Below are 24,634 nucleotides of genomic sequence, written 5' to 3'. Positions count from 1 at the left end.
GGGAACAGGAACATGTGACTGCTTATGCTGCCATCTTGCAACGCCCTTCCTTTGATAACATTGTTACAGGAATTTAAAAAAATTTTAAAACTATGATAACAGAGTATCTGCACAAATATTCTGAATTCAAATCATGTGAAAAATCTCCAAAAACCATAATAGTGGTTAATTCTCAGGATATTAAAGATAGTGTCTTTAGTTGCAAAAAACTGGGCATGCCAAATTTAACTTCAGAAAACAATAATTTATTGCACCACTTTTAATTTTGCATGTAATATAAACTTTATTTTATGACAAAACTCAAATGCCCATGACTGCATTATATTACAAATTCTCTATAGGTACATATATATGGATTAAAATTCATGGAAAAAGGCCAGGATACACACGGAACTGAAAACTTCAGAGGAGAAAACCAGTATTTGGTGTGAAGAATACTCATCTGTTATGTTCTAAATATTTATGCTTTCTTCTCCCAGTATCAGTTCCTAGTACTGACCTTGCTGCGGAGGAGCACCCAGTACTGGGAAGGCCAAGGAAGCCCCATTATCCCATGGGCACCAGTCATGGCTGCCAAATTCCTTTTCTGTTTTAAGGAACATGGGCAGGGCATGATTTCATTTGGGGCTCGAGTTAAAAGAATTTCTGAGCTCCCCCCTTACTGAGGACCTGGGCTTCCTTTGGGGGTTTGGTAAAATGACATTTTTGGCTTGTTAGTATTGAAGCAAGCTCAGTGGAAAGGGGATGGGGATAATTTTCATATGAGGATAATTATACCGTTTTGTAGTTGAAGAAACTGATCCCAAAGAAGACTGACCATCCTAAAGTATAGACTCTAGACATGGGAGGACAAGATATTAGGTGTAACTTTTGCACCTCCCCCAACTATCTGGAGACCTTATCACTGAAAATGGTATATAAGAGTAGACATTAGTTCCTCACTATCTGAAAGAGAAGGCTACAGATGCAAGGTCTAAGAGAAGGGACAGGCTAGGAAAGGGGCAGTTGAGTCCCCCAGATAAAAGGGAGAAGGCTGGAATTATTCAGTATCCAGTGACTAAGTGGCAGAAGAAAGTTTGGTGGAAACAGAGGAAATCAAAACAGGCTAAGTCTTCACCAGAGAAAGAGGTAGAAGAGGTAGGTTCAAGGTAGCCACAGTTGCAGTCTCTGATTGGGGCAGCCAAGCATGTTGAGGGCATCTAGGGCATCTAGGGTTGAACCCTCATATAAGCTATGGCTCTACCTTTCCCTACTAAGTTAAAGTGATAGGTAAGGAGAGGCCAAGGTCAAGACAAAATGTTCCCAATTTCAGAAGAACATCATTTTAGGTGTTAATAAGAAAACCAATTTCCAGACATTGGTAGCATAAATTGCTTAGTCATTTCGGAAACCACATACCTACAACCCTGCAAACTCCTTCCTAGTTTTACACAATAAAGCACTGGATTTCAAGCTCTGGGAGGCGACCTACTCATTGGTTATGTTTAGTATATAGGAATAAGTATTTCTTTGATTACAATGTAGTACAAAATATCCAAGTACTTTACAATAATGAGAGTATTACTTCATAAAACAAAATCTTAGATGCATATTGTTGGCTATACATTCATATGTATTACATACACATGACCCAGGTATCCACATGGTTCAATCCCTCAAATGCAATCTTCCCAATGAGGTCTTCCCCTCTTTACCTTATTTAAAATCAAACTGCCCCTCTGACAGCTTTCACTATTTATTTATTTCATATCACCATGAGTCTCTCCTTTGCACATGTGTTTTCTTGATATGGCTACTGGCAGCCCCATGGACACAAACTAACTGGTCTATGGTGATCTCCCAATAAATATATCCTAGGATTGGTTTTCACTGACCTATTTTGGAACAAATGACCATTTCTAGATCAGTACAAATATGGGCGAGGAAGAGATGGTACCATCTGAGTTAAATGCCAACTCTGTGATCACAAGGGCAGGTTCTATTACAAAAAGAATGTCCCACCGAGCAAACAAAAGCAACAGCCATGTGTATGTTCGAGTTGGTACCAATGCTACATCAAATCAACAACAAAAAAAAGTGTGAATTAATCAAATAGTGCAAGGACAACCGGCTATTTGGAAGAATACAGAGTTGCTTAAATTACACCACATATAATAAACACCACACAGGAATATATGAATCATTTAACATGTCTGCTTCGTACATGTCAAAGGAATCGTATCTGCCACAGTGCTCGATTCCAAAAGGGATTTACTTATGCCAATATGAAAGCACAATGAAGCAGAAAAACTTAAATTTTCAACTACAGTAACTTTACTTCTAATACCTAGCCTTTAACATAGGGATTTGTGGAAAAAACAAACTGCTGCTCATTCTTCATTTGCTACACCCAGACCTTCTTCTCCACCCTTCTCTATGCCCACTTGGGTTCCACTGCAGATGACATCTGGTTGGGTTCTCCAAAGAGAGGCACCAGCAATTTGGTATCAGAAGTCTGGTAGTAACCGTACCTCCTCCTAGGTGTCCCCCACTCTATGAAAGCAGCTCTCATTGGACTCTAGTAAAACTGTTTCCATCCTTTGCCCCTTTAGGCTTTAGAAATGGCTTGCCTCTAGGTGCTTCAGTACCCCTTGTTTCTTTCGAATTGAGTACTGTTGAGTCAGTTCTGACTTATAGCCACCCTATACTTCTGTAATAAGTCTACCATTAATTTCTCTTTAGTTGAATACAGACATCCCTGTACAACTTGCCAAAAAAAAAAAATCCCCAAAATTGCTGTGTAGGACATTAGCACGAGAAAGTATTCCTGTGTCAGTTGGAATGCACTCAGTTCTACGTAACAGAAAGTCCTAAGAATAAATAACAGCTTTATTGCATATAATGCAAAGGTTCCAATAGACAGCAGGTACAGAATGAGCAAGTTGAACAGCTCAACACCATGACCTTTGGGCCAGGCTTTTCTAATCTTGTGCACTGTCATCTTCACATTATTGCCCCAAAGGACCACAAGCTACAATCTGTTATCACAAATAGGTGTGAAAAAATTCAGCAGAGGGACAATCTCGTCTCGTGTCTCCTTTTATCACTGATATCTTTTCCAGAATTACTGCCGAATATTTTCCCAAACATCTCATTGTTTACATGTCCATCCCAAACCATCATCTGAATGGAATTTCCATGATTAGACTAACCTTGTTTGACCCCCTAAATCATCTGAAGGAAGGAAAGGAACGAAACAGAGCCTAGCAACGCAGCAGAAGAGAATGGTTGGTGGGGAGGAAGGGTTCCTTAGAACTGCTTAACAATGTGTTCCAAGGAAGTGTAGGAAATAGGACAAAGGAGGCAGGGACAGTATACAATATGCCACTCTATTATATTAAACACAAATACACAGTTCTGGGTAACACATACCATGCCTAAATAGATACCACAGTGAAGTATCATGAGTTCTATTAAAAAGGAGTTTTATTATATACCACTTTTTATTTGTAGAGTGCAGTACTACAGTCCATAACTGATGTTAACTGATGCTAACCTTCACATAATTTATGTGATTACTGTTCTTAATAACATAATTTACCTTAGTGATTAACCCAGAGGCAGCTGAAAAACCTCAGAAAAATATAGTTTGGCTTCTTTATTGAAGTGGTAGTCCAGTAATAATGGCCATACCTAGTCAGAAAATGTAGGTGATGTGGTTCTTTGTGAAATAATATTTCACTTAAAACATATATTGGTCAAGCTATGAAGCGACTCTGGTAGTATTTAGAATAGGATGATCCGAAGGTAGTTAAAAAAAACACAAAAACACTTTTTGGCTTCTTTAGTGAAGAGGCAGTTCAGTAATAACGGCCACAGCCATTTATTTATACTGGGAAATGGGAGAAGTTTGTACTTTAAATTTGCCAAATATATTCACACGTACAGTGATGACCTGGTAAATGTTTGACAGTATGCTCTCCGGGAAACTAAAAACCCTGATCTGTAGAGTTTGCCAAAGTCCATGGTATAAATACTCACACTATTGCAATTTCAAGCTATCAATGGGATAATACCGTTACACAGCATTTTCATCATACAAATTAAGTAATATAAGTAACCAGAGTACAGATAATAGTAAAATGTAGTAAAATAATTAGGAAGTGATGAGCATTGAATATTTATTATCTTTGTTTTTTAATATAATTTAACTGGGTAGTTAACATAATTTTTAATGACTGTGTTTAAAAACTGGTTCACAAAATTCCTGAAAAATTAGCAGTCAGCACTTGTGAGCCAGTAGGAGCTGACTCTGGTATATCACTGTATGTGTATAAATATATTTACATATATATGTATATAATTATGTGATGCTATAAAGACACTGGTGGTATTCAGTGTGACAAATATTAATATGTACCATAATAGTTACTAAACTAAGAGTTCATATTGTCTCTCACAACCATGTTGGGCTACAATATGCAAATCAAGCATACCCCGAATCTGTTACAGTTGCATACTCACATGAAGCCTACAAACATCAAGGACTCTCCACATGTTTAATGCTGTTGGCATTCGATTTTTTTTAAGCTTCAGATTCCACTGTGAATACAGGTATAAGTAGATATTATCTATTATATTTACAATAAAATTTTGATATCACATCTGGAATATGACACTACAAATTCTAGATAAGGATTTTTTACATTACTTAAATGAACAGATTTCCCTCAGTACAAACTTTCTGATGGAAGTTTTTTTCTTGAAAGCTTTGGTTTTAATCTAGTATCAATTATCTGAAATACAATGTCATTTCTTAGTAGTCTGTGGCATTCTTTGGGTTTCTCTAATGTCATTTTTTAAACAGTAACACAAATTTGACAGGTGGATGAAGGCTTCTGAACATTCAGGATGCAGAGACAGCTTTCATCCTTGTGTGAATTCTCTGATGTTTAGTGAGCACTGATCTCTGGCTAAAAGTTTTCCCACATTCGTTACACTCATAGGGTTTCTCCCCTGTGTGGGTTCTTTGATGTTTAGTGAGAGCTGATTTTTCACAGAAGGTTTTTCCACACTCATTACATTTATAGGGTTTCTCCCCTGTGTGAGTTCTTTGATGTACAATGAGGTTTGACTTCACACAGAAAGATTTTCCACATTCATTACATATAAAGGGTTTCTCTCCTGTGTGCGTTCTCTGGTGTACGGTTAGAGCTGACCTGTGGCAGAAGGATTTCCCACACACATTACATGCATAGGGTTTCTCCCCTGTGTGTGTTCTTTGATGTTCAGTGAGGTTTGACTTCACACAGAACGTTTTTCCACACTGCTTACATTCATAGGGTTTTTCCCCTGTATGTGTTCGCTGATGGTTTGTAAGGTGTGGTTTCTGGCAAAATGATTTCCCACATTCAATACATTCATAGGGTTTCTCTCCTGTGTGTGTTCTCTGGTGTTGAGTGAGATTTGACTTCTCCCAGAATGTTTTCCCACATTCACTACATTCAAAGGTTTTTTCTCCTGAGTGAGCTCTCCGAAGTTGGGTGAGATGTGATTTCTTGATGAAATTATTCCCATTTTCACTGTATTTATAGGATTTTTCCTCCATGTGTACTATCTGATGTTTAAAGAGGGTGGATTTTTCCCAAGTTTTGTCACTTACTTTACATTCATGGTGACTCTTTCTTGTGTAAGCTCCCTGATGAATAATGAAAGTTGAACTGTCACACAAGATTTCTCCATATTCATTAAATTCATAAGGATTCACCTCTGTAAGAGCTCTCTCATGTCCCAATCTTAAAGTCATATAGAAGGGCTTCCCACATATACTGCATTCATATGGCTCCATTTCCAAATGAGTTTTCTGAGATATATTGAACTTTACACTTTGGATGAAGACTCTTCCACATTCATTATATTTAGAGAGTGTCTCTCCTATCTGAACTTTCTTATTTGTAAAGGCTGGCTCCTCATGGAAGTCTCTCTCATTTTGATTATATTCAAAAGGTTGGTCAAAAATTGACTGAGTGAGATCCTTGCTATAACTGAAGACATTCGTCTTTTGGTTACAAGATTTCTCTCCAGTAGGAATCTTTCCACGCCTAATATCAAGGCGCAATTTCTCACATACATTAAACTCACCAGGTTTTTTTCCTGAAGAGTTCTTTTTACTAATAATTAAGCCTGAAATATTTTTCAAACTCATTTCACACGAGTCACATATTCTATAGGGGTTATTTCTTGAAGAAACAGGGTCTAAACCCGGGTTGAAAGTTTTCACTGCTCTGTTACCACTCTGTTTATTTAGTGTTTTGTTGTTGGTGAATACAAATTGCCAAAAACGTTCATCTTGATTTTCCTGGCTTCTCTCTATCAGGTCATCAACTTTCCAGTCCTCTAGAAATGAGAAAAATAACATCTTATGAATCTTAATACATTTCCGATAGAACTGAAGTTTTATACAAATGTCCCATTATATAGTTCACTCTTTTGTTTCAGGCTCAGTTTTCTGGTGTGACTGAATCCAAGTATGTATTTCCTCTACTCCTCTGGTTTGAGTAAAGAAAAAAAAAGGAAGAAACAAAAAGCATGCTGCACTGGAAACAAGGAGAGGAAACTGGCAGTGACCACACATATATTTAACACTTTATAAATATAACCTTCAAAACTGGAAAAAAAAAAAAAGTGAGCTAAAACTCAAAGCATCGGAACTAAAAAGTGGCTGATTCAGAAGGCGGGAAACTCTGAAATGGGGTGAGCCCAATACAGACAATGAACACCAAATAAAATGACAGCAAATGTTAGTAGACGAGAGCTTTCAGAGGATAAACTACACTTGATGGAGGAGGAGCAGATCCCCTTAAACACAGATAACCTGTGTAAGAGTACCAGTAGAATACATGTATTCTATACATCAACATCAAATTAAACTTCTGAAGACACCAACTTTCTCAGGTTCAAAGGAATGGTCCTATAGCTCGGGATCTAATTTCTCCTTTAATTCACAAGGAATTTTTTTTTTTTTTTAATATGCTGTAGGAGAAGCAGGATAGAGAAGGTGAAATGGGGTGGAGATTTTCTAAGAGTTGTTGATTCAGGGAGCAGGAAACTTACAGAAAACTGAATGAGCTCAACAAGTTATTTTTGTCAAGGAAAATAAATAGGATGTTCAGGAGATATATCAGAGGAAGAATTAAGTTTGTGGAGGTAGATCATGATTTAGGTTCTTCTCATCTCTTGATTACTGTGGTAGTAAAAAAAAAAAATATGCAAGCGTCCATTTTTCTTTTCCTTCCATTTGATTTATCAACATCAAAAGAAATTACTAAAAGCACGTATTTTCTCATGTTTTAAGGAATATTGCTTTATCCCAGGCTCTAATTTGCCATCTAGGTGGGATTCACAGGAACACAAATGTCTAACAGGAAATACAAAACAAATGAGTAGGCAGGCCATTCTTACGAAAGAACCAGATTCAATTTTCTCACAACTGTTAATGAATCTGTCCTGACCATCTACTGAAATGTTTTTTCACTTCAATCAGCTGAGTTACTTTTCCTCAAAACAATTTTTTTTCATGAGGCAACAGATCCTTAAAGTCTGCTTTTATATCTGGGTTTCCTCATCTGTGGTTTTTACTTACTTGTGAAACACAGGGATCACATTTCTTTATATGATACCAAAAATCTCAGTAAACTTTATCACAAAACTTGTTACCCAATGCAAAAATGTTAATTTCGTAAAAAAAAAATCTATGACAACCCTGAGCCTACAGCCCCAAGGACAAACAGGTAAAAGCTATTATCTGCGGGGGGGGGGGGGATCGAAACGAAACTTTCACCAACTGGATTCACATTAAGTGCTCAGGCCACCATTCCACAAGTCCATCAAAATATCTTCTAACTAATAGTAGATATGAGCTATTTTAGGTGAAGGGAAGGACAACCCACAATATAGGAGAGGTCAGCACAACTGGACTAAACCAAAAGCAAAGATGTTTCCTAAATAAACCAAATGCTTGGAAGGCCAGTGTAGCAGGGGCGGGGTTTGGGGACTACAGTTTTCAGGGGACATCTAGGTCAATTGGCATAAAATCTATTAACAAAACATTTTGCATCCTACTTTGGAGAGGAGTGGCATCTGGGGTCTTAAATGCTAGCAAGCAGCCATCTGAGATGATCAATTGGTCTCAACCCACATGGAGCAAAGGAGAACGAAGAACACCAAGGACACAAGGTAATTATGAGCCCAAGAGACAGAAAGGGCCACATAAACCAGAGACTACATCAGACTGAGACCAGAACTAGATGGTACCCAGCTACAACCAATGACTGCCCTGACAGGAAACACAACAGGGAACCCCTGAGGGAGCAGAAGAGCAGTGGGATGCAGACCTTAAATTCTCATAAAAAGGCCAGACTTAATGGACTGACTGAGACTGCAAGGACCCCAGAGGTCATGGTCCTGAGACCTTCTGTTAGCCCAAGACAGGAACCATCCCCAAAGCCAACTCTTCAGACAGGGATTGGACTGGACTATGGGATAGAAAATAATACTGGTAAAGAGTGAGCTTCTTCGATCAAGTAGACACATGAGATTATGTGGGCAGCTCCTGTCTGAAGAAGAGATGAATGGGCAGATGGGGTCAGAAGCTGGCCGAATGGACACAAAAATAGAGAGTGGAGGGAAGGAGTGTGCTGTCTCATTAGAGAGAGAGCAATTAGGACTATATAGCAAGGTGTATATAAATTTTTGTATGAGAGGCTGACTTGATTTGTAAACTTTCACTTGAAGCACAATTAAAAAAAAAAAAAAAAGATTACAGCCACGAAAAAAAAATCCTCTAACTAGGTATTTAAATTAGTCTCTCATAAATCGTTCATTCCCAACCACATGCCTTTTCCACAACTAACTGCACCTCATTTTGGCTCTGCTTGGGAACTAAATATCCTTCAGTGAGATGCTACTTCCTTTTATTTAAAATGTTTTCTCTCCTTTATTTATAAAGTAAAAAATAGTATTAATAACCACAATAAGAAAAAAAGCCAAAAAACATTTTACAATATCCCTACCATCTGAAAGCTCCACTTGCTCCCACCATTAGAAGTTACTGTCTATATCATTCATTTTAATGTAAAATCAATCCCTTATTCAATGCTATAGCCTCTGTCATGACCACAACTGGGCTCTCAGCAGGTGTTATTAAAATCTTGTTTCCTCTTACAAGGAAAAAAGAGGCAGTACATTAATGATTCTTAAAAGCAATATAAAGTGAATTATTTTCAATCTGCACTTGATGAACTGCAACAGCAGGATAAAATATACCAAAAAAACAAACCCAGTGGTGTCGAGTCAATTCCGACTCATAGTGACCCTATACGACAGAGTAGAACTGCCCCATAGAGTTTCCAAGGAGCGCCTGGCGGATCTGAACTGCGGACCCTTTGGTTAGGAGCTGAACTGCGGACCCTTTGGTTAGGAGCTGTAGCACTTAACCACTATGCCACCAGCATTAAAATATAGGAATGTGAATTTAGAAAGAGTACTATGAAATGCTTTCTGAATGAATGAAAAAGAATGATCTCTGCTCAACTTGGCTTCATAGTTAATCAACAAAGTATTAAAATATCAGAATTAGGAAAAGTAAGACAGGGTCTGCTCTTCAGGAGAACAAAATCTTTAATAGGGAAAAATCCACAGGCAACAACTACACGATCAGGTCTGAGTTTTGTGGAACACAGCCACTAAGTAGGTATAAAACATGGACTGTTTTAAGTTACAGCAAAATATTAGCTCTAACTTAAAATAAGTGAAATTAAGCAGCAAAAGACAAAATAGATAAATGAGTCCTCATAAAAATTAAATACTTCTGTTCACCAAAGGACTTTATCAAAAAAGTGAGAAGATAACCTACAGACTGGGAGAAAATTTTGTTGAACCATATCTCTGAAAAGGGTCTAATATCCAAAGTATATAAAATATTTTTAACAACAAAAAGACAAACAATCCAATCAAAAAATGGGCAAAGGACTTGAACAGACATTTCACCAAAAGGGTACTCAAATAGCCAATAAGCACACAAAAAGATGCTGAAGCTCATTAGCTGCTGTTGTGTGCACTGTTGAGTCAATTCCAACTCACGGCAACCCTACAGAACAGAACAGAACTGCCTCATATCATTTCCCAGGCTGTAATATTTAAAGGAGCAAATCTTCAGGTCTTTTGTTCTGTGCAGCAGCTGGTAGATTACCACCAAACTTTCAGTCAGCAGCCAAGTGCTTAACCACCGTACCACCAGGGCTCCTTTCACTAGCCAGGAAGGAGATGCAAATCAAAATCACAATGAGACACCATCTCACCCCTATGAGAATGGCAATGATCAAAAAAAAAAAAGGGAAACCACAGGTTGTAGAGAAACCAGAACCCTCATCCATTGCTGGTGGGAATGTAAAAAAGTACATATATAGCCTCTGTGGAAAAGTTTGGTGGCTCCTCAAAGAGTTGAACGTAGAACGACCATATGGCCGTTATTCCACTCTTAGGTATATGAAAGCAGCAACGCAAACAGATACACACATACCAAGGTTTCCTGCAGCACTATACACAACAGCCAAAAGGTGAAAACAAATGAAGCGTCCATCAACAGATAGATAGATAAACAAAATGTGGTATACACATACAATGAAGTATTACTCAGCCATAAAAACAAGTGATGTTCTGATAGACGCCACAACAGGGATGAACCCTGAAAACATGCTGGGAAAAAGAAGCTGGTATGATCTCACTTACATAAAATAAGCAAATATACAGAAAGTAAAAATTATTAATGATTACCAGGGGTTGGGGGGGTAATAGGGAGTTTTGGCTTAGGGGGCAGTGAGTTTATATTAGCGGTGGTGGAATAATTTGGAAAACGATAGTGAGATCAGCTGCATAACTTGAAGAAGGCAATGTCACTGAATTACACATGTAGAAATCGTTGAATTGGTGTGTTTTGCTGTGTATTTTTACCACAATAAAAAAGAAGTGAAATAATAACAAGAAGCCATCACTATGTGCTATGCAATGTTTGCACACTTCACGTGCTGTATTAGCTCATTTAATTATTTTGGAACAAGCAAAGTAAACAGGTATGTATGGAAGTTGTAGATAAAAAACATTTATAAGTGAAATTTAAGATACAAAATAGTATGGGGTTTAATATGAATTATGGACAGTAGAAAGACATATAGACAGTGAGAATAAGACCATACTGTAATAGTCAATGAACCAAAACCCAAACCAAAAACCAGTTGCCATAATTGACTCTGATTCGTGGCAACCCCGTATGTGTCAGAGTAGAACTATGCTCTACAGATTTTCAATGGTTGATTTTTCAAAGCAGGTTACCAGGTCATTCTTCTGAGGAGCTTTGGGGTGGACTCAAATCACAAACCTTCCAGTTAGCGGCCATGCACATTAACCATCTGCACCACCCAGGGATTCCAGTCAATGCAAGTGGAATTTAATTATTATTTACTAAAAAGAGCAATTATAGGTTACTTTGTCAGGCCAGTGAAAGATAAAATGGAACCTTTAGGTAAAAAAAAAAAAACAAAGAACCCATTAGAAACTGAGCAAACAAGAAATGAGAAAACTGAAGTTTTGGTTTTGAGCGATGTCAGAGAAAAGTGAGGATATGACCAGATATAGAAGATGGTTCAGAAAGGAAAATAACAGCAGGCATATGAAGAGGCCAGTTAGAGATGATTATGGGTTTGGGAGATTCAGTGACCCCATGGTTGCTATTTATGATAGCAGTAAAATGGTAGAACATTCTTTATTGACTCCTGGGACACCAGGCTCTTTGGTTTTCCTATAGCTCAGGCTTTCCTTCTCAGTCTCCTCTAATGAAGGGATTTAACGGCATTATCTGCCTTCTAAATGTGGTATTGTCCAAGTTCTTTTTTTTCTCACCTACATACAGCCACTCTCTAGAAAAAGGGTCAGCAAACTACAACGACAAAGGAAATGGCCTTTGAGCTAAGAATAGCTTTTACAGTTTTAAAGAGAAGAAGGAGGAGGGAGGAGGAGGAGAGAGAGGAGAGGAAGAAGAAGAGCAAGCTAAAGAGGAAGACTAAGAGGTAAAAGGTGCAGCAATAGTACCACAGTAGCAATAACTGAGAGCATAAGTGGCTGGCTCACTAAGCCTAAAGATTTACTATCTGGTCTTTTACAAAAAAGTCTGCCAGCATCTAATCTAGAAGAGCTCATGTAGCCCCGTGCCTTTAATACCATCTAACGTCGACGCCTTTCCAGCGGATACTTCTGGTTCTGGCCTCAACTATGTGCTCCCTACTTGTATATCCAATTGCTGATTCAGTATGCAAATGAGATTCCAATGTTGTTGTTGGGTGCTGCTGAGTCAGTTCTGACACACAGCGACCCTGTGTACAACAGAACAAAACACAGCCCAGTCCTGCGGCATTCTCACAATCATTATGCTTGAGCCCGTTGTTGCAGCCACTGTTGTCAATCCATATTGTTGGGGATGTTCCTCTTTTCCGGTGACCCTCCACTTTACCAAGCATGATGTCCCTCTCCAGGGTCTGATCCCTCCTGATAACATGTCCAAATAGTCTCGCCATCCTTGCTCTGAAGGAGCTTTCTGGTTATACCTCTTTCAAGACAGATTTGTTCATTCCTTTGGCAGTCCATGCTGTATTCAATATTCTTCATCAACACTGTAATTTAAAGGCATCTGTCTTAGTCATCTTGTGCTGCTGTAACAGAAATACCACAAGTGGATGGCTTCAACAAACAGAAGTTTATTCTGTTATAGTCTAGTAGGCTACAAGTTGAAATTCAGGGCATCGGCTCCAGGGGAAGGCTTTCTCTTTCAGCTCTGGAGAAAAGTCCTTGTCATTAATCTACCCCCGGAGTAGGAGCTTCTCAGCGCAAGGGCCTCAGGTCCAAAGGACGCGTACTCCTGCCCTTCTTTCTTCGTGGTATGAGGTCCCTGTGTTTCTCTGCTAGATTCTCTCTTTTATATCTCAAAAGAGATTGCCTGAAGACACTACTTAATCTTATAGATTTCATCTATATAACTTAATTCATCTCATTAGTATCACAGTGATAGGATTACAACACATAGGGAAATCACATCAGATGACAAAATGGTAGACAATCATACAATACTGGGAACCATGACCTAGCCAAGTTGAAATATTTTGGGGGGACACAATTCAATACCTGACAATGTCATTTCTTCTTTGGTCTTCCTTTTGCATTGTCCAGTTTTTGCACGCATATGAGGTGACTGAAAACACCATGGCTTGGGTCAGGTGCACCTTAGTCTTCAGGTTGACATCTATGCTTTTTAACACTTTAAAGAGGTCTTTTGCAGCAGATTTGTCCAATGCAACGTGTCATTTGATTTCTTTACTGCTGCTTCCATGGGTGTTGATTGTGGATCAAAGTAAAATGAAATCCTTCACGACTTCAATCTTTTCTCCATTTATCACAACGTTGCTTACTGACCCAGTTGTGAGAATAATTTTCTTTATGTTGAGGTGTAGTTCCTACTGAAGGCTGTGATCTTCGATCTTCATCAGTAAGTGCTTCAAGTCCTCTTCACTTTGAGCAAGCAAGGTTGTGTCATCTTCATAATGCAGGTTATTTATGAATTTTCCTCCAATCTTAATGCCCTGTTCTTCTTCATATAGTCCAACTTCTCAGATTATTTGCTTAGCATACAGATTGAATATGTATGGTGAAAGGATACAACCCTGACACACACCTTTCCCGACTTTAAACCACACAATATTCCCTTGTTCTGTTCGAACGACTGCCTCTTGATCTATGTATAGATTCCTCATAAGCACGATTAAGTGTTCTGGAATTCCCATTTTTTGCAATGTTATCCAAAATTTGTTATGATCCACACAGTTGAATGCCTCTGCATAGATAAAACACAGGGAAACATCTTTCTGGTATTCTCTGCTTTCAGCCAGGAGCCATATGACATCAGCAATGGTATCTCTCATTCCATGTCTTCTTATGAATCTGCTTGAATTTCTGGCAGTTCTCTGTTGATGTACTGCTGCGGCTGCTTTTGAACGATCTTCACCAAAATTTTACGGAGTGTGTGATATTATTGATACTGTTTGATAATTTCTGCACTTGGTTGGACCACTCTTCTTTGGAATAGCCATAAATATGGATCTCTTCCTGTCTGTTGGCCAGGTAGCTGTCTCCCAAATTTCTTAGCATAGACAAAAGAGCACTTCCAGCACTGCATCTATTTGTTGAAACATCTCAATCGGTATTCCGTCAATCCTGGAGCCTTGTTTTTCGCCAACGCCTTCAGTGCACCCTGGACCTCTTCCTTCAGTACCATTGGTTCCTGATCATACGCTACCTCCTGAAATGGCTGAATGTCAAATCAATTCTTTTTGGCATAGTGACTCTGTATATTCCTTCCATCTTCTTTTGATGCTTACTATTTAATATTTTTCTTTTATATTTTCCTCACAGAATCCTTCAACATTGTAACTAGAAGCTTTGAACTTTTCTTCTGTTCCTTCAGCTTGAGAAATGCTGAGTGCATTCTTCCCTTTTGGTTTTCTATCTCCAAGTCTTTACACATTTCATTATAATACTTTATTCTGTTTTCTCGAGTAACCCTTCCTTTCCCTTTAACTACTCGACATTCCATAGCAACTTTCAGAGTCTCTTCTGACATCCATTTAGGTCTTTTCTTTCCTGTCTTTTTAATGAATTCTTGCTTTCTTCACGTATGATGTCATGCCACAACTCATGTAGTCTTCAATTATTAGTGTTCAATGCATCACATCTACTCTTGAGATGGTCTCTAAATTCAGGTGGCATATACTCAATATGCCATACTTTGGTTCTCGTGGACTTGTTCTAATTTTCTTCAGCTACGACTTGAAATTGCCTATGGGCAACTGATGGTCTGTTCCACAGTTGCCCCTTGGCCTTGTTCTGACTGGTGATATTGAGATTTTCTGTCATCTCTTTCCACAGATGTAGTTGATTTGATTCCTGTGTATTCTATCTGGTGAAGTCCATGTGTATAATCACTGTTTATAATGTTGAAAAAAGGTATTTACAATGAAGAAGTCATTGGTCCTGTAAAATTCTATCATGCAATCTCTGCATCATTTCTATCACCAAGTCCATATTTTCCAGCTGCTGATACTTTTTAGTTTCCAATTTTCACATTTGTATCACCAGTCATTATCAATGCATCCTGACTGCATGTTTGATCAACTTCAGACTACAGAAGTTGGTAAAAAATCTTTAATTTCTTCATCTTTAGCCTTAGTGGTTGGCATGTAAATCTGAATAACAGTCATATTAACTGGTCTTCCTTATAGTTGTATGGATATTATCCTATCACTGACAGTGCTGTACTTCAGGATAGACATTAAATGTTCTTTTTTGATGATAAATTCAACACCATTCCTCAAGGTGTCATTCCTGGCACAGTAGACTATATGATTGTCTGATTCAAAATGGCTAATGTCAGTCCATTTCAGCTCACTAATGCCTAGAATATCGATGTTTATGTGTTCCATTTCATTTTTGATGACTTCCAATATTCCTAGATTCATACTTTGTACATTCCACGTACTGATTATTAATGGATGTTTGCAACTCTTTCTTCTCATTTTGAGTCTTGCCACATCAGCAAATGAAGGTTCCAAAAGCTTGACTTCATCCACATCATTAAGGTCGACTCTCCTTTGAGGAGAAGGCAGCTTTTCCCCAGCAGTATTCTGAGTGACTTCCAACCTGAGGGGTGCATCTGACATGTCTGTCAGCTTGCTGTACTGTGGTGGCTTCCATGTTGCTGTGGTGCTGGATTATTTGCCACTGGTATTTCAAATACCAGCACGGTCACCCTAGGTGGACAGGTTTCAGCAGAGCTTCCAGACTAAGACAGACTAGGGAGAAGGATCTGGCAACCTACTTCTGAAAAAACTGGCCAGTGAAAACTTTATGAATAGCAGAGGAACACTGTATGTATATATAGGAATATGTACATGCATCTATTACTATACGCACATATTTTCATATATAAATAATAAAGTATATAGGAGGCACAGTTACAGATACTTCTTAGACCGAACACCTCACGGGACTGGATTTCTAAGATTAGAACCATGGTGTCTTAGGAAATTTTGGCCAATTGTCATAATGTAGTTTCTGAAGTTATATTCTACATCCTAGTTTGGTGAGTAATATCTGGGGTCTGCCATCTAAGACACAACTATTGGTCTCTACTCATCCAGACCAAAAGAGAAATAAGGAAACCAAAGGCTCACAGAAGAAATCTGTCTACAGGACAAATTGTCTACACGAACCACAGCCTCATCTACCCTGAGACCAGAGGAACTAGATGGTGCCTGGCTACCTAGCATTCTAATCAAGGCTACAACAGATGGATCCTGTTAGAATGGGAGAAAAATATATAACAGAACCTCAAATTTCTTAAGAAAAAAAAAAAAAAAACAGACCTACTGAATTGGTTGAGACTGGAGGATTCCCCAAGACTACTGCCTGAGATACTCTTTTGCTCTTCAAACCTTGAACTGAAACTAACCTCTGGGGTCACCTGGGAATGAAAAAACAAATTGGCTCAAAAAATAATGACTGTCACCCATAAATACTGTACTCCTTTTAAAAACCACCTGTATGAGACTGTGATGGTTAAGGTTGTATGCCAACTTGGCAAGGACATGATCCTCCATAGTTTAACAGTTATGATGTAGTTCAGCAGCTTTTTAATGATGTAATCACCTCCATAATGAGATCTGATATAATGTGATCGCCTCCATGATGAGATCTGTTGTGAGCAGCCAATCAGTTAAAAGGGAGTTTCCTTGAGGGCGTGCACTGCATCCAACGTACACGGAATTTTTGTTAAGGCTTGCTGGCTTGTGTGCACTCTGGATTCTGCAGCTGGCTCCTATTCACCTGACCTGCAGTTCTTGGGACTTGAGTTAGCAGCTTACCTGTTGTTTTACCTACTGATCTCGGGATTTATCAGCCTTCACAGCCTGTGAGCCAGAGGCCTGCTATATGACTTTCTGATCTTGGATTCACCAGCACCTGTGGCTATGTGAGACAGGAGAAGCCTCCAGCCTGTACCATGGACTTGCGACTTTCCAGCCGCTGAAACTGTGTGAGCTATTTCCTTTCTAGAAATCTCTCTTTGTATATATTTATACACTGCATTGGTTTTGCTTCTCTAGAGAACTCAGCCTAAGACAGAGAGCAAATGCTCAACAATTACATCAAAGCAAAGCAGAGACTGTAACGGGGTGGGGAAACTAGGTTAATGGAAACACAACAAATGGAACAGAAATAATGAGAATGTTAATGTACTGTGAAGAATGTAACCAATGTCACTGAACAACTTGTGTAGAAATTGTTAAATGGGAACTTAAACTGCTGTGTAATCCTTCACTGAAAACACAATAAAATATTATTTAAAAAAAAAAAAAAAGATGTATGTAGGAACATACCACTTCTCATCACCTCCAGCATCTCCAGCTCAGCCTTAGTGACTACCCTCTCTCCTCTGGAGTATTTAATAGTCTTCTAACTGGTATTCTTTCTTTGTTCATGTCCAACCATCACCCACTCACTACAGTATATATACCACACAGAATTCAGATATCCTTTTAAACTGTAAACCATATCTGGTAACTTGATTATCTGATTTACTTTACTCATAAAGAACCAAGTCTCGCATCACTCAAAACAGAATTAATATATCTGCCGCTGCCCCAGCTATTTATTATATGATCTCCTTCCAATCTCCTCCTCACCCATTTGCCTGCAGCCACATTAACCACCTTGCCATTTTTCCAACACTCCAAGAACACCCCTGTATAAGAGGTTCAGCACCTGATGTCCCCTCTACCTGGAATACTTAGAATGTACATAGTTCACTCTCAATTTATTAAAGTGACCTAATTGTGACCGCATCAGAGAGGCTTTCTCTGACCTTCTTCCCAAAAATAGCACATGCTAACTATGGGACAGTTCTACTCTGTCCTATAGGGTCGCTATGAGTCAGAATCAATGTAAGCAATGGGTTTTGTTTTGTTTTTTAATTTTCTCCAACCCCCTTCCCCTGCTTTAACTTTCTACACAGTACTTAACCATCACCCAACAGTTTGTCTGTGTGTATGATATATGCATGTGTGTGTTGTGTTGTGTGTTTTGTCCCTTGCTTTAATATACACTTTACGATAACAGAGACATTATTCTGTTAATTACCTGAAACATTACTGGGTCATACCGAGTATTCATTATATATTCAATAAATACATAAAAGTATTATATGAATAAATGCCAGCTAACAAACTGTATCCAAAAACAATGGTGGGAAGGTAAACAATTTTAACAGCTAGAGAAAAAGACAATAACCAAGAAAATATATGTAAGATGAAGCAGACTAGGTTTGGATTATGAGTACAGGTAAATTTCTCCAAAATTTCAAATACAAAAGCAAAGCATTTACGAGTGACAGTGACATACAGAGGAGTGATTTAGGTAACTGAGGGATGTGAGTCAAAAGTGTCTGGTCACTTCCAAAGGCCTGTGGCTCAAAAAAGAAATTTCTAAAAAATATTCCAAAGGTGGCAAACCCTAAACTGATGAACTGAGATCTAATTTCCTCTGGCTTTCACCTGCCTGCAAACTCACTAACTCACCTGGGTGGCGCAGGCCTGAGAATCCCTCCTCTAATATCCAGGGCTCTTCTCCTTGCTCTATCTTGAAGATCACCTCTGGCTTAGTAACACAACACCCTGTTAAGAGAAAATAATACAGGCATGGATTAAACACCTTGTCTTCGGGAACTCTGAAAAAATAATGGAGAAGGAAGATACAGCATCAAGAGCTGCCAAAAGAAAGTGTCCAAATGAACCAATTCTAGAGAGGTAAGAACACAGCATTTTTTTAAATTGTGGCCAAAAGGGCTCAGTCAGTTTAGAACCCTGAATCTCAAGCTTCAAATCAGAAAATTCTACAGGGAGCTCACGTTTCAGCAACTAAGAAACGCATGCTACTAAGAGTTACATGGGAAAATAATCCTTACCTACTGAGACAATGTGGCTGTAATTTTCCAGGATCACATCTCTGTAGAGTATCTTCTGGGCGGGGTCCAGTAGATACCATTCTTCCTGGGTGAAATCCACACACACATCCTTGAATGACACTTGTTCCTGTAACAGCATATTCCTTTTCTATGTGAAGTGGTCAAAACTAGATGATACCTTTCTTTCATTTCTGAGATTTTTAATTTGTTTTTTCTCTTTGTTTCTTGGGTATCTTGTCTAGAGGTTTACTAATTTTACTGATCTTTTTCAAAGAAATAGCTTTAGATTTTATTGATTTTTTCTCAATTTTTTTTTCCTGTTTTCAGTTTTAGTGATTTATATCCCTTTTTTTTTTCCTCCTTTCTTCTGCTTGCTTTAGGCCAAATTTGCTCTGCCCTCCTACCCAGCCCCCAACCCCCTTTACTAAGATGAGAGCTTAGGTTACTGATTTTTAAATGTTTCTTTTACAATATGTACATTTGTTGCTACACAGTTCCCCCTTCACTGCTTCTCACAAGTTTTAATAAATGGTAGTTTCATTTTTACTTTGTGTATTGCTTAATTTTCAAATATTTGGGAGTTTCCACCTATCTCTTACTGATTTCTATTTAATTTCATTGTGGTCTGAGAACACATTTTTTATGACTTCTATTGTTCTAAGTTTGTTAGGTGTGTTCTACGGCCCAGAATGAGATCCACCTTGCTGAATGTTCCACATGAGCTTAAATAGAATGTATATTCTTAAGTTTTGGATGGAGAATTCTGTAAAGTCAGTTAGATCAAGTTAAGTGATAGTGCTACTGTGCAGGTCATCTACCTCCTGACTGATTTTCTGCCTGCTGACTGAGGAGTGTTAAAGTCTATTTCTCCTTTCAGTTCTATCAGTTTTTGCCTTATGTATTTTGGCAGTCTTTTCTTAGGTGCATATCCTTTTTGGATTGTTATGTCTTCTTTGTTCAACATCATTTTGATAATGATGTAATGGGTTGTTAATTACAGATGTTCTATTTTTCAGCCTATAATGCCTATTTCATGTATACACGTATGCACATGTACACATGTGTTAGAGGTCCCCAAGACCAGCCCCAGGTTCAGTGATTCACTAGGGTGACTCACAGAACTCAATGTATAGTCATTCTCATGACTATGATTTATTACACAGAAAGGTCAGAAAACAAAATCAACAAAGAGAAAAGGTACAAGAGCATAATCCAGAGGAAACTAGGCACAAGCTTCCAAGAGTCCTCTACTGTGAAGGAAAAAAAACTATTGCCATCAGGTCAATTCTGACTCATAGCGGCCATACAGGACAGAGCAGAACTGCCCCATAGAGTTTCCAAGGAGCACTTGCTGGATTCGAACTGCCGACCTTTTGGTTAGCAGCCATAGCTCTAAACCACTATGACACCAGGGTTTCACAGGATATGCTTAATTCCTCCAGCAATGAGCTGTGACACATGTGAAATGTTTACCAGTGAAACTCATCAGAGGTCACTGTCTAGGGTTTTTGTTGAGGCTGTTCACATAAGCAGCCTCTGCCTAACATGTACCAGTATTCTAGGCTACCCCGACTCAAACTAGGTGCTCAGCATAAACCATAATGTTTACACAGAGAGTTTACGTACAGTAAGCCATTCTTATCAGGTATAGCTGTAAGAACCCTGCTGAAATCCAGGTTCCCAGATGCGAACCAAGGGCCAAACTCGTAGCTGGCCTTTTGAAGGACTGTACTCTCAACTTGAAAAATAAAGATAAAAACACTACGATAAACATACAGCTAACATCATACTTAATGGTGAAAAACTAGATGCTTTCTCCCTAAGATTGGGACTAAGACAAGGATGTCCCCTTTCACCGTCCCATTCAACACTGTACTAGAAGTCCTAGCTAGTACAATAATACAAAAGAGAGAAACAAAAGGCATACAATTCAAAAGGCAGAAATACAACTGTCTTTATTCAAAGATAACATGACTGTTTACGTAGAAAACCCCAAAGAATTTACAAAAAAACAAAACTTCTGGAGCTAGTAAGTATAGCAAGGTCGCAGGATACAAAGTAAACATGAAAAAGTAAAGTGCTTTCCTGTATACCAGGATAAACAACTGGAATTTCAGTATCTAAAACGAAAAAATATGTATCATTTACATTAGCACCAAACAAGAACCAAAAGAAAAAAAGAAGTACTTGGGTATAAATCACACAATATATACCAGGATATATAGAAAACCACAAAACACTGATGGAAGAAATCAAAGAAAATCTAAACAAATTTAGATATATTCCATGCTCAACAACTGGAAGACAATATTGTTAAGATACAATTCTTACCAACTTAATCAATGAAGTTAATACAATCCCAGTTAAAATTCCAGCTAACTATTTTGTAGATATCAACAAAATGACTCTAAAATTTATACGGAAAGGGAAAGGACCTAATATGCCAAAATAATACAAAAGAACTAAGTTGGAGGATTCAAACTACCTCATTTCAAGACTTTCTATAAAGCTGTAAGTAATCGAGACAGCATGTTATTGATGCAAGAATAGACATATAAATCAATGGAACATAATAGAGGGACCAGATCCACAAAAATACAGTCTTTGATAAAGGAATAAAAGCAATTCAATGGAGAAAGGACAGCCTTTATAACAAATGGTACGGAACAACTAACTGGACATCCACAGGCCAAAAACAAACCTAGACACAGAACTTACATTTTTCACAAATTTTATTCCAAATGAGTCACAGACTTAAATATAAAATGCAAAACTATAAAACTTCTAGAAGAAAACAGAGGAGAAAATCTACATGACCTTGGATTCAATAATGAGCTATTAGACAAAACAACAAAAGCATGATCCAAGAGAAAAAATACATAGATTAGATTTTATTAAAATTAGAATCTTCGGCTCTGCAAAAGTCACTGCTAATAAAAAAAAGAATAAGTCATGGACTGGGAGTAAATATTTGCAAAACACATATTTTGTACAGGAGTTGCATCTAATGCAAAAGAATTCTTAAAACTCAGCAATAAGAAAACAAATGACCCAGTTGAGAAATACATAAAACATCTGTCATAAAAGATACACAGATAACAAAGAAGCATTTGAAAAGACGGTCAAATATCATCTATCATTAGGGAAATGCAAATTAAAACAAAAATGAGATACTGCCACCCATTTATTAAAATGGGTAAAATTTAAAAAATGGACAATTTCTGGCAGGACGCAGAAAAACAGGAATTCTCATTCATAGTTGGTGCAATACAGCCACTCTGAACAACAGTTTGGCAGTTTCTTATAAAGCTAAACATAGTCTTACCACACAGTCCAGCAATCTCAACTTAGGTATTTAAAAACTTATGTCCATGCAAAAACCTACACATGAATGTATCTAGCACCTTAATTCATAATTGCCAAGAACTGGAGGCAACCAAGATTCCTTCAACGGATAAACAAGCTGTGATACACCCATACGGTGGAATGCTATTAGGCAAAAAGAAGAATGAGCTATGAAGCCATTCAAAAACATAGGTGAGCCTTGAACGCATGTTGCTAAGTTAAAGAAGCCAGTCAGGAAAGATACATACCATATGTATGATTCCATTTATATGTTCTGGAAAAGGCAAAACTATAGAGATGAAAAAGAAACCCAAAATCAAACCCAGTGCCGTCGAGTCGATTCCGACTCATGGCAGCCCTATAGGACAGAGTAGAACTGCCCCATAGAGTTTCCAAGGAGCGCCTGGCGGATCTGAACTGCTGACCCTTTGGTTAGCTGCCATAGCACGTAACAACTACACCACCAGGGTTTCCGAAAAAGAAAACAGTGGTTGCCAAAAGCTGGGGAGGGAAAAGGACTGAAGAGGTCAAACAGGATTTTTTTAGAGTGGTGAAACAATTCTGTATACTATAATGGTGGCTACGTAAGAAAACACAGCAACTTACAGCACAAAGAATAAACCTTAATCTAGGCAAATTTTAAAAACTCATCTGAGAGGTCAGGGGATTACAATATGGAATATTTAAAAAAAAAAAAAAAAAGTTGCCATCGAGTTGATTCCAACTCCTGGCAACCCCACATGTCAAACTGTGCTCGACAGCTTTTTTTGTTTTAATTGTGCAGAAATATACACACCAAAACACTTGCCAGTACAACTTCTACATTTACAATTTAATGACATTGATGACATTTTTCATACTGTATCACCATTAAACCAAAACCAAGCCAAACCCATTGCTGTCAAGTTGATTTCGACTCTTATAGCTATCCTTTTCCAAAATATTCCACCACATAAACACATGAGAGATATCACTGCTGATGTCAGATGGATCTTGGGTGAAAGAGAATACCAAAAAGATGTTTACCTGTGCTTTATCGACTATGCAAAGGCATTCAACTGTGTGGATCATAACAAATTACGGATAATGTTGCAAAGAATGAGAATTCCAGAACACAACTGTGCTCATGCGAAACCTGTACGTAGACCAAGGGGAAGCTGTTTGAACAGAATGAGGGGACACTGAGCGGTTTAAAATCAGGAAAGGTGTGTATTAGGGTTGTATCCTTTCATCATACTTATTCAATCTGTAATGCAGAGCAAATAATCTGAAAAGCTGAACTATAAGAAGAACGTGGTATCAGCATTACAGAAAGACTCATTAACAACCTGCCATATGCAGATGACGCAACCTTGCTTGCTGAAAGCTAAGAGGACTTAAAGCCCTTACTGATGAAGATCAAAGACCACAGCCTTCAGTGTGGATTATACCTCAACATAAAGAAAATAAAAATCCTCACGACTAGACCAATAAGCAACATCATAATAAATGAAGAAAAGATTGAGGTTGTCAAGCATTTCATTTTACTTGGATCCACAATCAACAGCTATGGAAGCAACAGTCAAGAAATCAAATGATTTGCATGGGACAAATCTGCTGTAAAAGATCTCTTTAAAGTGTTAAAAAAAAAAAGAGGTCACTTTAAGGACTAAGGTGGGCCTGATCCAAGCCATGGTATTTTCAATCGCCTCATATCTGTGTGAAAGCTGAATAACGAAGACCAAAGAAGAATTGATGCATTTCGATTATGGTGGTGGTGAAGAATGTTGAATATACTGTGGACTGCCAGAAGAACAAACAAATCTGTCTTGGAAGAAATACAGCCAGAATGCTCCTTAGAAGCGAGGATGGCGAGACTTAGTCTCACGTACTTTGGACACGTGATCAGGAAGGACCAAACCAAAAACCAAACCCATTGCTGTCCAGTTGATTCCAACTCACAGTGACCCTGTAGGAAGGGCAGAGTAGAGCTGCCCCATAGGGTTTCCAAGTAGCGCCTGGTGGATTCAAACTGCCAACCTTTTGGCTGGCAGCCAAATTCTTAACCACTACTCCACCAGGGTTTCCACTCAGGACAGACCAGTCCCTGTAAAAGGACATCATGTTTGGTAGAGTAGAGGGTTAGTGAAAAAGAGGAAGACCCTCAACAAGATGGACTGACACAGTGGCTGCAACCATCGGCTCAAGCATAAT

At 38.3% G+C, this 24,634-nt stretch overlaps 1 protein-coding gene across 11 annotated transcripts in view; it reads right to left on the bottom strand.

Moving 5' to 3' along the window:
* Positions 1-279: 279 nt before the first annotated feature.
* The window catches only part of ZNF248 (zinc finger protein 248), an 85,394-nt gene continuing 61,039 nt past the window's right edge, over positions 280-24,634 (bottom strand). For 9 of the 11 annotated variants that reach the window (XM_049894691.1, XM_049894686.1, XM_049894692.1 and 6 more), the window contains 3 exons: positions 19,097-19,223; positions 18,711-18,806; positions 280-6,375 (listed from right to left, as the gene is read on the bottom strand). In XM_049894691.1, coding sequence (XP_049750648.1) covers positions 4,886-6,375; positions 18,711-18,806; positions 19,097-19,223 — 1,713 coding nt within the window. In that variant the 3' untranslated portion in view covers positions 280-4,885. The remainder of the gene's footprint in view (positions 6,376-18,710; positions 18,807-19,096; positions 19,224-24,634) is intronic. The other 2 variants (XM_049894695.1, XM_049894696.1) reach the window with 1 other exon arrangement.

The sequence above is a fragment of the Elephas maximus genome, chromosome 8, assembly GCF_024166365.1.
Source record: "Elephas maximus indicus isolate mEleMax1 chromosome 8, mEleMax1 primary haplotype, whole genome shotgun sequence".
NCBI lineage: Eukaryota > Metazoa > Chordata > Mammalia > Proboscidea > Elephantidae > Elephas > Elephas maximus.
Note: the sequence above shows the minus strand (reverse complement) of the source record. Positions and strands in the feature narration are given on the sequence as shown.